This window comes from Convolutriloba macropyga, chromosome 14, assembly GCF_964194025.1.
Source record: "Convolutriloba macropyga chromosome 14, txConMacr16.3, whole genome shotgun sequence".
Taxonomy (NCBI): Eukaryota; Metazoa; Xenacoelomorpha; order Acoela; family Convolutidae; genus Convolutriloba; species Convolutriloba macropyga.
In genome coordinates, this window is record NC_134481.1 from 30,040,912 (window position 1) to 30,055,655 (window position 14,744).

The window sequence follows — 14,744 nt, forward strand, 5'->3', positions numbered from 1 at the left end:
ATATATATATATATATATATATATATATATATATTATATATATATATATATATATAACATCTATATACATAGAAAACTGGGAACGGAAGATCACTTTCAAATAGGGGCTACGAGAGCAAGGAAATTACGGGGTTTCTTAGCAAGGAAGATACGGGGTATCTTAGCCTTGTTTACCCTTGGAACTTATCAAACGATTGTTCTAGCAATTTGGCTATATTCCGTATAAACAAACCTGCAAAAAGACAGAAAAGAAACATAAATATCAAATTGTATTGAGAATTCAGTGCTGAATTTTGAAGAACTGATTAACGCCCGAAGTGAATTATAAAAAACAGAATCAAGAAACATAATCCCCTTTAGTTGTGAAGCAGATTGAACATCTTGCTAATTTAATGAGAATAATCTACAAGTCGACAAAACAATTTTGAGAAAACTTTTTTTCAATTACGAAATTTTTCAATTATGAAGTCAGCCCGGGAATGCTTTGCAACCTTTTTGAAAGAAAACTTAAATTTTTTCATCTCTGACTAGGCGACGTAGTCATTAATCATAATTGAGAGGTCCAATCGTATACAATCAAGTTTAACAAAAAAAAACAAATGAATTCAAAGAGAACTCAAAAGTTTTCACAATTTACAGTATTTAAAATTTGAATCTACAATTTACTCTCAGGGGAAGAGAAATTGGAAGCAGGGATGCCTCCATGTTGACCTATGAAGAGTTCAATAAGAGATTTTAGCTAAGTTGCATCAAGAACTGTCAGCACTACAGTTTCACTTTTTTTATTATCGAAAAATCGGTGCCATACAACAATCATACAAAAATTTTTATACTTCTCCTTTACGCTATTACTGCAATCGATCAGTTCTTTAGTAAGTCAGGCTGCAATTCCAACCAACAGGACAAAATTTAAAAGCAAACTCAAAAAAATTGCAAATCAAAAAAGACTCCACCTAAACAAAATGTTTTGTTAAACAAAGTAATAAGTACAAAAAACTACAACAAAGACTTTACGTTGTGTTATCAGCTCTCATTAGAACTTCGACCAAACTTCTCACTTTTGACTTAGTATCCGTTCAAAACAAAGAAAATATTGTAAAAATTTAAGGAAAACACAGGGCTTCAATGGCAACAAAATCATTAATAACCCACAGAAAAATTTGGACAACAACAGTTATACACGGTGGTAAAAACATATCATCTGCTATAATTAGTAGCTCATATTTTGTAATTTAAATTTGTATGAGGTCTTTACAAAGGCTCAAAAGCAGTGAGACAAATTTTTGATCTGACCAAAATGAACAGTGAAAGAAAGAGAACGACAGACATTAAATTAAATCCAAATCACTTTTTCGATATGCAAAATGAACATCTCATCAAGCGAACAACTATTTCTACCAAACAAGCAAAACGATATCCGAGAATCAACATCTAATCCGTTTTCAAACCATTTTTCAAACTTAATTGCTTCTCAGGTAACATCTCGATTATTATTCAGCTTGCTTGTGCTCTAACTAAATATCAATTCATTCTAAAAGATTAACTAAGTTTCATCTCTGTGATAGCTGAATTGAAAAGTGATCGCAGAAGTACAAAAAATGTGAACTGTGCACTCATATTTACGTCTAATCTGGTAAATTAATTGCACCCAATCAAGATAATCTTAATCCAAGTTGTAGGTGGGTTTTGTTGTTATTGCTGTGAAACTTACCAAACACACTTCTTCAACACCTTTTTCCTAAAACAATACAAATCAACATAAGCGAAAGAACTGAAATATGGCTGAATTGTTTTGAAAATTAAACCTAATAGAACCTCTTGGAAAACTTAAAAACGAAACTATTATACACTAGGAGATGCTTGAAAATGAAGCAGTTATGACATTAATGACATTAGGACAGGTTAATGAGAGTAACTTGCAACAGGAGAAAACAATTTTGAAGAGCAAGTTTTTCTCGGTAATCTTTTATTACTTTCGGAACGAAGTTTAAAACCTTTCACTGCTAAATGAAGATAAACGAAAAGTTAAAAATAGATTTTCTCACAAATTTAAATAAATAAAGATATATCAATGATCAATTATCCATTCAAAAGAAAATTTTTATTCAGATCTGCTTCCATGTTTTCTTATGAAGACATTGATAAACGAGACTGTAATTAAAAACATCAAAAGTGGTCAGAGCACAAAATTCACTTTCATTCCCAGAAAACTTTAGGTGTCTAGTGATAGAAACAATTAGCTATGACAAATTCAGACCACAAAAAATGTGCATCATTATAAGACGAGCATCCCAGCTATTATACGTTGCTTTTAAGTCACGCGAAAAAACTGAAACAGAAGTTTTGTGGCCGCAAAAAATAAAACAAAAATGGTCTTTATACCGAAAAATGCAGATCAAATCACGATCTTTCATTCTAGAAAACCACGAAGCAAAACAAAAGACAAAAATATCCTCAGTTGTTATTCAGTGTTACTTAATCACCTAAATGTTGAAATTGGAAATTTAATTGGGCAAAAATAACACACATTTAGAAAAAGCTTCCCAAAATGCGAACAAAATCTGTTTGAAAAGTAAAAAAAGTTCACAAAAACTTAAAATCTTGATGACTCTTCGAATTATGAAAGTGTTCTGAAGTATACGACCAGTTCAACTCTAAAAAGAAACTTGGAATACCTAAAGAAAAAATTCTTACATGAGTTCTTCGATTATTTCTATAATTACGAGTTGCGGACACTTTCAACAATGTTATACCTGTATTAGTTTATCCACAGATAAGAGGTTAAACAGACGCGTTTTAACTAACAACGACGTCACTTTTTTACATAGTTATGACTTTTTGTATAGTCAAGTATATGTTATGATTGAATTTTAAGCACGAAAACATGCGAAAAATGGAATAATGAAAAAAAATTTTCAAGTGAGTTTGTTCTAGCCTCATGACGATTAAATTTTTTGACCCAATCTTTATTTTGCTGTCACTTTGTGGTTTACTTCTTGTTTTTTGACAAGTATTAAAAACAGATCCGTTGCTTCAGATGACGGTTGCAGTGGACAAGGCGTTAATGCAGCTTGAGATTCAAACGGCTGGTGGATCGATTAAACCTTTTATTGATACTTGCGCTCTAAAAAACTGGATTGAGTCACAATACCCCGATTGGAAGAACGTTGGCAAAATAACCGCGGTTCCAGAGGCACGAATTCCCAGATTGTTTTTACATTCTGACCAGCTGAGCAAATCCTTGAGAACTCATTTCAAGACTATTGTGAGAGGAGAAGATGGCGAAATTCGAGTTTTTACGGAGCTGATGAAGCTGAAAAATAACAGTGAAGGGTTGCTCATTTTTCCTAGTCTTAACGGGTCGGAAATTTTTAAAAACAAGGTGTCGGAACTAAAAGTAGAAATTGATATTCTCCTTATTCACCCGAAGAAAGGTGTTTTCATTTTCAACATTAAAAACGTACAAAACAAAAGAAATGGTCTAAATGAGAGTGAAATGCGGGAAGATTTCGAAAAACACACTAAGTTTGTTCGACATCTTATGAATAGTCACACAACTGACATTGAGAAAAAAGCGGGAATAGATGTTCCAATTCATAATGTAGTTTGCAATTTACATGATAATTCAGAGCTGTCTTGGCTGAAAAAAGTCGACTTCACTTCACAAGGAGGCTTCGACAAAGTTCTATTCTTTCGAAAATCCGACTTCGATTCCTTAAACGACGTTTTTTGGTCAAAGTTAGAAAAAATTCCGTCTGTTAATCAGAATTCAGATCTACTGGACATTTTGGTTACCCGCTTGATAGCACTGAGTTCAATGGAGGGTGCTGTAGCTCTTATTCATGATAATCTTGTGTCTGGTAAACTTCAGACGATTGAAAAAATACCAAAAAGAGTGAACAAATTTGTTGACGCGCAGTTAGCTGATGTTGCTAATAATATGCCTGATGAGCTTGTGGAAAAATATAGAAGCGCTTTGCCAAAAAATAGTAACGGAAACAAATTTAGAGTAATTTTGTGGACAAAGGAACAACTTGGAATTATAGTGCGCGTTTTGAAAGCTGTTTGCAATTCGTCATGCCAGGAGCAACCCAAGTTGAAGCTTCTAGTAAAGGGGTCAAAGGGTTCAGGGAAAACGATGCTTTTGATGTACATTAAGCAGATGATATCACAAATTTTGAGCAATGCTGAAGCAAATTCCGATAATGGGAAATGCGAAGTAAAAGTTTGTGATGGCAGCGGTGGGGCATCAATGTTATTTTTTAAAAGCTTGCCACTTGAGTCTCAGGATCAAGTATCTCTTGACTGGACAAAAGACGTTCAAAAATTGATCCAAGACTTTCAAAAACAAGTTTCAGGAGCTCAACTTGTTTTAGTTGATGAACTCCACAGAGAAAGTGCAAGATTTTTGCGGCAAATCATTTTTGACTGTCATTGTATCGTTTTTTCCTCTGATGCTAAGATTGATTTGGAAAAGACCGGATTCGAAATTCTCGAGTTGACTGCCTCGCTTCGGGCGACTCGGGAAATAGTTAAATTCTGCGAAAGTTTTCGTAAGAATTGCACTGATTTGGGTAGCCACTATCCCTGTAATGCAAAGCACAACTTGTGCGGAAACGAGCCTCAACTATTGCAGGCTAACAATGAGAAAAATCTTATAGATATAAGCATAAAAATCATCCAACAGAACTATTCGCCTTCCAACCTTACGCTTTTAGCAAGTTTCATGACTGAACAAATTAACGTCGAAATGAAGTCAAAATTGCGGGCTAGCAACATTCCATTTTATGAGGCTCAAAAAGACATATTTGGTGAAACTTCTGAAGCTGGAAAAAAGGCGCCAATTATATTCTCCAATGGTTGGGATGTGGATGGTTGCGAATTTGGGGCTGTGATTCTTCTGGTCACGAAAAGGTTCTCGGAGGGGTCTAGACTAGACTTTGGTCACGACTTGTTCATAGCTATGAGCAGAGCTACCACTCGTCTGATTGTAATAAGTGAGAAAATTGACTGTTTAGAGGAAGCATCACCCAAAGACGTTATAGGCCCGACATCATCTGATCATTTGAGCGCACCGGGAGGAAAAGCAAAAGAAGCGACCAGACCTGTTGACAGAAAAGAAAACATCTTAACCCCTGAAACCGCTCCACCAGAGACAATTGAAGACCAGATGAATATTTCAAAATCAAATGAAAATGAGAAACTTATTCTGAATTCACTTCCTCAAACTTCTGGCAACGTTCTGGTTCTAGGAGAATTTCCAACTAGAGTGACTGGAATATTCCCAACCGACGATAAAATTGCTCTTGACGAAATTAAAAATCTGGCAATATATAAATCTAGTGGCGGTAGAAAACTTTTATCCTTGTTTAATTGCCACACGGAGAAGTTATTGGCTTTGGTGAAGGAAAATGAGATTAAAACGATTGTTCATTTGGGTCGGAGCATACATCACTACCGGCTCTATTGGGCCACGAAGAGCCTCTTGGGGGTCCATTTTTTGGACTCTAATTTTGTCAAAGAGTTCACGCCGATACCCCACGTATTTCATTCTAGTCCAGTTCAGGTTACTGATACAGTTTTGAGGTTTTTCCAATTTCATCCTAAATTCCAGCGTTCAGTCTGTCTGCCATCTAAGGAAGACTTTAAAGTTGGCCTTCTTGACAAACAATCTGAACAGAAGAAAAATAACATATTGTTATCGGACTCTTCTCAATGGTGGGGATATTGGTACCAGAAAGCCCAGGAATGTTATAAGTTCAAAATGTACACCCTAGCTCTGGATCTATATCGCGACTGTTTTTTCTTCGTCATGATCGCAGATACGTCGAAGATTAAAGAGCAGCTTGCCATTTTAGAGGACATTGTATCAAAAATGAGACAAGTGTACGTATCGCTGGCGAACAGTATCAGGAAAAACGACCAAATTTACCCTACAGACGAGCTGGAGCGGGTTTTGCTTGAGGCTCTGGGTTTGCCAGACTATAGATGTGATGACATCGAACCAGAAAATTTTTGTGAAAGTTGTCTAAGAACCCAAATTTCAGATGCTGTCCTACTTTCTTTCTGGGAAGAAGTTCTTATTCAAAAAAAGACGAAAGCTGAGCGTTTAGAGAAACAAAAGCAGCAAGATTCTGTTCTGAAGCACATAATTAAACTTGAGCTCAGGGAAGGCATTGACGGAAATATAAGTAGGTTGATGTTCGAAGATGTACAGCTAGAGAATGTCAACATTGGAGATACCGAAAAAATTCAAGTGAAATATACTCTGTTTATCCGCAAACTTTATGCAAATATTTTTGCAGCCGCTGCTGCAATTGAGGGACAACAATTATTAAAAACTCTCGTCGTCGATGATTACGATTCCTTTCTGGAACACCTGATATCCGCAATTTTCTTGAGTCATTTTTCAGTTCAATGCGACCCTTTCTCAGCAGAATTTTACGCTATTGCGATTGCGGGTGTTCGAATTTGCAAAGCCTACTCAATGTTGATAAAACAGCTCAAAACTTCCGACTTGTATGAAAAAAAGGAGGCTGATTCTGCTGAACTTTGAAAAAAAAAATGTTGCCCTTTTTTTGTCATTTCTAGTAGTCTTCTTTTACTGACCCACGCTTTATAATTCTAAATTTTTCTAGGAGAATACAGTTCGAAATTTTAGTTCGAAATTTTGAATATCTTTTGTTCTAAAAACTCTCAATCGACTCTTGTTGCATTATAAACTGTTGCTTAACTTACCGATGAAATTACACGTTAACAACCCATTGTTACTATGAAATCTGCTTCGTCATTAGATTACGAGTTTATCGCGCCCTTTTATCACCACGGTTGCATTACCAAACCGATGCTTTCGCCCTCTTGAATTTATTCCAATGCTCGAAGCCGCCTCGGAGTATGATAGCGCCTTCCCGATTGTAATAACCACGGCGTGGTAATCTTCATTGATTCGCCGTTACAAGTTATCGACTTTTCATGAACCAATTGACCAAAATAGTTAGCAAAATTTTTTTGATTGCGCGTGTCTATTGATGATACAATTCAGTTACAATATTATAAATATTAATGTAAACACACTCTAAATAATGTATAGGTAAATTTACCTGAACAGTGTGCAGGAAAGGCCTCGTGCAGGTAAAATTTACCTGCACAATTTTCCCCGTAATTGCTTACCTGCATATTATTCAGGTAATTTACCTGCAATTTTTTTGTGATTTTAATGTAGCAATTTGAAGCAAAATTTGGATCCCCCTTGTCTTAGCAGTTTTCGGGTCGTCTATGTTTGTCAAGGAAGCTCAAGAGGCCCATACAAAAGCTAAGATAAATTTTGCATCCTTCCCTGCTCAAGCCCTGTTCCTCCCACAACAAAAAGTGCAGGTAAATTTACCTGAACTGTGCATGTGTTTTGACGTTCCTGTACACTACCTGCACGGTACCTGCACGTACCTGCAAATGCAGGTAGTTTTACCTGAAATGTGCATGTAGTCCCTCTGCACATTTTACCTGCTTTTTACCTGAACAGTCCAAAGTTTAGGTAATTTTACCTGCACAATTTAACTTAAATTTGCAGGTAATTTACCCTTACAGTGAGTGTACTGAAGTTATGTCAACGCAAAACAATATAAAATTTTAATGAGAAAACTGGAAAGGTCATGAACAGTGTAATTTTTGCAAATTGACGTGTTGAGAAAATGAGTTGCCGGAAAATAAATATCTTAACTTTAATCTGAAAGCAAAAAATGCTGCAAAAGAACACTAATCCATCTCCAGATAATGAAAAACATGACAACTCAAAAACACTGCGAGAGGGAAATTTTCTCCTTGTGTTCAGCTTATGAGAAACTAAGTCCGCAGAGAAGGGTTTCTCTAGTGACTTTGTTGACAAACACCAAAATGACAAACTCAGAGTTGAAAAAACGGCCGTTTTTTCAATAAATATTGCTATACAAGACGCTTTTCGTTTCAGCAAATACAGTAACGATATTTCAAAAGAGCGGCCGTGGGTTATAAAGGTCAGAAACCACTTGAACTATTGCGGTCAAATCATGTCCAACAAAAACTTGAAATAGAAATAGATAACTCAAAAAATTTTTATGCAGAGACGTATGGTCGGGAAAGAAATTAATTGACGATCGATGCACGCTTTTGGAAAAAACTAAATCTAAATTGATCAGACATTTACATTAGAAAAGGAATTTTGTATTGTAAACAGCAAGCCCTCGATCTGGTGCCTGGGATCGATTCTCCTCTCAGCTGAACGCTGAAAAACAACAATTGTGACCGGAAAGACGATGTGATACGAATAGCAACGTTTATTTGTAGATCACTTCAGACAATGACGAGACGCATGAAATTAGATCATGAAATTAGATAGTCTCTCAAATTAAGTTGACGAAGACATGATTTCTCCAATCGACTTGATTTGAGGCAAACTTTAACCACAGCGAGTTCTTTTAAATAGCAGGTATCAATTTTAGAATTGGACCCATAGACAGTTTGGCGCTAATTGTGTGCTTTAATAGCTCATAAATCTAATCCAGTACTCAAGAAATTAGCAGCAATTACAATATTCGAGATCTTTTTCCGATTTGCAATTATTTTCTAAGAGATCTGGTCACATTGATCACAATTTATAACTCTCAGTAAATAGCGCTCCAGGTTTGAATATCATAAAATTTCTGAAACAATTGATCATCTAATTGGGGAAAATTGACCAACAGGTGACAAAAAAATTTAAAAGAATTGTCTATTGAGTTGATTTTAGCATCAATCGTAAATGCAAGCTTTTAACGAGCACGAATCTTTAACAAAAACTAAAATCTGTCTTATTTTAGAAATTTAAACTTAAAAATATGATTGAAATGAGTTCAAAGATTATTTTTTCTAACTTCTGAAAACAAAATCTAGTGAACGAAACGACGGAATGGTTGTTTTATAAAAGTGTTTTACAGGGTTGTAGGTTTGCAGCACTTTTAGGCATTTGTCGTATAACATTGGCACCTCTTTATATTCAGTATATTCTCTAGAAAACAAACTTTTGACTGCCAGACGACAAAAAAATACATACTAAATTTTTGCTGCAGCAAATAAGCTGAAGAGATCTCTCTAGATAGATAGATAAAGATTCGGTAAAGAATCAAGAAGCTGGAATCCAAATGAAGCTCACAAAAAACTTAAAAATATCTCGAGGGAAAACTCGAAAACCAGCGAAAACGATATACATTGACAAACAAGTCAACGTAATTCAAACCACATGTGAAGCGTTTAACGGCCATTTTTGCATCGTTTTCAATCGGGACGAATCGGTACTACAAGTAACAAAAGTTTTCAGGAATGTCATTTGCTTTGATGATATTCCGTTTCCTGTAAAGGGAGTCTTGCAAAATATCATTCAAATCAAAAAGGGTTTAAATTTTGTTGACGAGATGCAACCTGATTTCCTCATAACAGCTGCAACTTTCTGATCAATCGTATTTTAATCTCTTGCAATTGTTCGATTAGCAAATGCTCTTTCCCAGACACGTAGAAAACAGTTCATGTCAGACCTCAGTTTAAGAGTGGTACCAAACCTAATATCAAAAATTACGGACTTGTTGCGATGTGTATGTCATCGTCAATACTGTTTGAAGGACTGACGTATAAACATTGGAGCAGAATTAATTATACAAAAAACAGCATGTTTTTTTTTGCAATAACCAATCAAACATAACTCAAACTGTTTTTTGTGACATACTGTGTTCTGAGTTACTAGCCGAAAATAAAACAATATCTCTCTTCCACAATTAGGCAAAAACTTTTGCCAGAAAAAGTTTTAAAGTTATTATCCAAAGGCCACTTCAATATGGTTGTGATGAAAAGTTTCAGCTGTTTATCAAAATGTATCTTTTTTTGAGAAAGCAACATCGGGTGGTTATTTCAAGTTTGACGTCAAATTTTACAAACGTAATCAGTGGTGGACCCCACTAGTTAAAATTTGCAAACCTTTTGTTGTCGGTTTTTTATGAAAAAACGTTCTTCATGGCCAGAAGTCTTCTAGAATGAAACAATTTGTTTAAGGACCACACAAAAACTGTTGTCTCTGTTTATGATATTTGTTCTTCAAAATTGCATGATCAAGGACTGATTTTTTAAGAAAGCGATAATCAGATCAAAAGTTCCAGTCAATAAAAGATCTTGATATTAAAATTACCACATCTGATTGAGGAAAATTGACCAACAGGTGACAAAAAAATTTAAAAGAATTGTCTATTGAGTTGAGTTTAGCATCAATCGTAATTGCAAGCTTTTCACGAGCAGTAATCTTTAACAAAAACGAAACTCTGTCTTATTTTAGAAATTTAACTTTAAAAATATGATTGAAATGAGTTCAAAGATTATTTTTTCTAACTTCTGAAAACAAAATCTAGTGAACGAAACGACGGAATGGTTTTAAAAAGTGTTTTATAGGGTTGTAGGTTTGCAGCTGCTTTAAGCATTTGTCGTATAACATTGGCACCTTTTTATATTCAGTATGTTCTCTAATAAACAAACTTTTGACTGCCAGACGACAAAAAAATACATCCTAAATTTTTGCTGCAGCAAATAAGCTGAAGAGATCTCTCTAGATAGATAGATAAAGATTCGGTGAAGAATCAAGCAGCTGGAATCCAAATGAAGCTTACAAAAAACTTAAAAATAACTGGAAGGAAAACTCAAAAACCAACGAAAATGATATACATTGACAAACAAGTCACCGTAAATCAAACCACATGTGAAGCGTTTAACGGCCATTTTTGCATCGTTTTCAATCGGGACGAATCGGTATTACAAGTAACAAAAGTTTTCAGGAATGTCATTTGCTTTGATGATATTCCGTTTCCTGTAAAGGTAGTCTTGCAAAATATCATTCAAATCAAAAAGGGTTTAATTTTTGTTGACGAGATGCAACCTGATTTCCTCATAACAGCTGCAACTTTCCGATCAATCGTATTTTAATCTCTTGCAATTGTTCGATTAGCAAATGCTCTTTCCCAGACACGTAGAAAAAAGTTCATGTCAGACCTCAGTTTAAGAGTGGTACCAAACCTAATATCAATAATTACGGACTTGTTGCGATGCGTATGTCCTCGTCAATACTATTTGAAGGACTGACGTATAAACATTGGAGCAGAATTAATTATACAAAAAGCAGCATGTTTTTTTGCAATAACCAATCAACCATAACTCAAACTCCTTGTTCTTTTGTGACATACTGTGTTCTGAGTTAGTAGCCAAAAATAAAACAATATCTCTCTTTCACAATTAGGCAAAAACTTTTGCCAGAAAAAGTTTTCAAGTTATTATCCAAAGGCCACTTCATTATGGTTGTGATGAAAAGTTTCAGCTGTTTATCAAAATGTATCTTTTTTTGAGAAAGCAACATCGGGTGGTTATTTCAAGTTTGACGTCAAATTTTACAAACGTAATCAGTGGTGAACCCCACTAGTTAAAATTTGCAAACTTTTTGTTGTCGGTTTATATGAAAAAACGTTCTTCATGCCCAGAAGTCTTCTAGAATGAAACAATTTGTTTACGGACCACACAAAAACTGTTGTCTCTTTTTATGATATTTTTTATTCAAAATTGCATGATCAAGGACTGATTTTTTCAAGAAAGCGATAATCAGATGAAAAGTTCTAGTCAATAAAAGATCTTGATATTAAAATTACCACATCTGATTGAGGAAAATTGACCAACAGGTGACAAAAAAATTTAAAAGAATTGTCTATTGAGTTGAGTTTAGCATCAATCGTAATTGCAAGCTTTTCACGAGCAGTAATCTTTAACAAAAACGAAACTCTGTCTTATTTTAGAAATTTAACTTTAAAAATATGATTGAAATGAGTTCAAAGATTATTTTTTCTAACTTCTGAAAACAAAATCTAGTGAACGAAACGACGGAATGGTTTTAAAAAGTGTTTTATAGGGTTGTAGGTTTGCAGCTGCTTTAAGCATTTGTCGTATAACATTGGCACCTTTTTATATTCAGTATGTTCTCTAATAAACAAACTTTTGACTGCCAGACGACAAAAAAATACATCCTAAATTTTTGCTGCAGCAAATAAGCTGAAGAGATCTCTCTAGATAGATAGATAAAGATTCGGTGAAGAATCAAGCAGCTGGAATCCAAATGAAGCTTACAAAAAACTTAAAAATAACTGGAAGGAAAACTCAAAAACCAACGAAAATGATATACATTGACAAACAAGTCACCGTAAATCAAACCACATGTGAAGCGTTTAACGGCCATTTTTGCATCGTTTTCAATCGGGACGAATCGGTATTACAAGTAACAAAAGTTTTCAGGAATGTCATTTGCTTTGATGATATTCCGTTTCCTGTAAAGGTAGTCTTGCAAAATATCATTCAAATCAAAAAGGGTTCAAATTTCGTTGACGAGGTGCAACCTGATTTCCTCATAACAGCTGCAACTTTCCGATCAATCGTATTTTAATCTCTTGCAATTGTTCGATTAGCAAATGCTCTTTCCCAGACACGTAGAAAACAGTTCATGTCAGACCTCAGTTTAAGAGTGGTACCAAACCTAATATCAAAAATTACGGACTTGTTGCGATGTGTATGTCATCGTCAATACTGTTTGAAGGACTGACGTATAAACATTGGAGCAGAATTAATTATACAAAAAACAGCATGTTTTTTTTTGCAATAACCAATCAACCATAACTCAAACTCCTTGTTCTTTTGTGACATACTGTGTTCTGAGTTAGCAGCCAAAAATAAAACAATATCTCTCTTTCACAATTAGGCAAAAACTTTTGCCAGAAAAACTTTTCAAGTTATTATCCAAAGGCCACTTCAATATGGCTGTGATGGAAAGTTTCAGCTGTTTACCAAAATGTACCTTTTGAGAAAGCAACATCGGGTGGTTATTTCAAGTTTGACGTCAAATTTTACAAACGTAATCAGTGGTGGACACCACAAGTTAAAATTTGCAAACTTTTTGTTGTCGGTTTATATGAAAAAACGTTCTTCATGCCCAGAAGTCTTCTAGAATGAAACAATTTGTTTACGGACCACACAAAAACTGTTGTCTCTTTTTATGATATTTTTTATTCAAAATTGCATGATCAAGGACTGATTTTTTTTAAGAAAGCAGTAATCAGATCAAAAGTTCCAGTCAATAAAAGATCTTGATATTAAAATTACCACTGAATTTTTTTAAGACTTTCACATTGACATTATTGTAAAGATGCTCATATTCAAATATTAGCTCTCATTCGTCAAGTTTTACCCGCTGAAACAAAAGTGAATCTGTATGTGGGATCTGGTCAATATTAAAGTTTTTTCAGTTCTCTACTAGGATCAAATTTTTGTTCATGTAGCTATGTAACACAATGCGCGTTTTTTTCTCCGAATATCTCTCCTGGTATACGCCTCTGATGAATCCCAAAACAATCAAAAAGTTGGCGAAATTTTTTGAAGCAGAAGCAATATCAAAGTTCAGATACTAATGCTATGCTTCTAGATGGTATCCATTAGAAAACCTAAACCAAAACTGAACCCCCCTTAGGTCAGGCGAAACTAAGCGTTTTGTTTGGACTCATTTTATTCTTATTGTTATTCCGCAGATTTATTAGGAGTGGGCTTTCAGGAGTGTTAGATCATGAGGCAGAATTGAGTCATTGCAAAAAAAGTACACTCGAAAACTGCAGTGGGCATGCTCTTACTCTAAGTTGGCATCGCAATCTTTAAATTGGGCTCCTAAACTATCAAATTTAATCTTCATTGCTACAAAACTACATCAATTGCTTCAAAATTAAACACACTGACACCAAGCATGGTGTCGCAGTTTCATCATATTACTGCAACGAACAAAATCATCATTACGAACAATTGAGTGTATATCCAGTGCGTTGCGTAGTCGGGAATTTTTGACATTTTTCTTGTTTTTTGAAAAGGATAGTGTCCCACCAAAACTTCAAAATTTTTCTGTATTCAAGAATAAATTTTTCAAAGTAAAAACCCTCTATGGAGAAAAATGAGGAAAAAATGATTCACTACAGAGGCGTCTTATCTTTATTAAAACAACAAAAAACAACTTTAATTTTGGAAATTATGTTCCTATTTTTTTTTCAAACGCTGCATTTTTGCGATAACATTTCTTATAAGATAACAAACTTATTTAGGTTACAATGCAAGAAGATTTCTTCAAACATCTATTGATTTCGGACATCTTAAAATTAGATGAAACACACACAGCAAAGAGATAACACACTGCTAGAAGAAAATGTTTGACTTTGCTATGAACTTTTTTCAGCCCTAGGAGAAAAACATTTCTCAATTTTGAAGTCCATTCAATATCACATAATTTAAAAACTCTACAATTAAACAAATTTAAACATAAAAAATGTTGTGATAACTCTATTTGACTCTCTAAAATTATTTATAAAAGCAAAATTGAAACATAAAGAATACAGATAGTAATTACCAGAAATCACACCAACGTTTATATGCAATTGTGTGGTAGTTTGATTTTACACCTAGTAATCAAAAAAATAATCTTTGTGTTTTTCACCTAGAGACAAATTGAGCTCTCTCAATAGAGATAACAAGTGGTTTTTTAATTATTGGGGGACCCTGACAAATACGCAAATATCCGTAGACGAAGTGCACTCAATTCAATCTTCATTTTCAGGATCATATAGCATGAAATTTATTGATATTTCCCGCAAAAAAATCTAACTGTTAAAAAACGAGAATATAAGCTC

General features: G+C 34.4%; 1 protein-coding gene across 1 annotated transcript in view; it reads left to right on the forward strand.

The window, feature by feature from the left end:
- LOC142352962 (uncharacterized) overlaps window positions 1-6,577 on the forward strand; it is a 22,923-nt gene extending 16,346 nt beyond the window's left edge. Inside the window, exon 2 of the mRNA XM_075405121.1 lies at window positions 3,038-6,577. Within this exon, the coding sequence (XP_075261236.1) occupies window positions 3,038-6,556 (3,519 nt within the window). The 3' untranslated portion in view covers window positions 6,557-6,577. The remainder of the gene's footprint in view (window positions 1-3,037) is intronic.
- The last annotated feature ends 8,167 nt before the right edge of the window (window positions 6,578-14,744 follow it).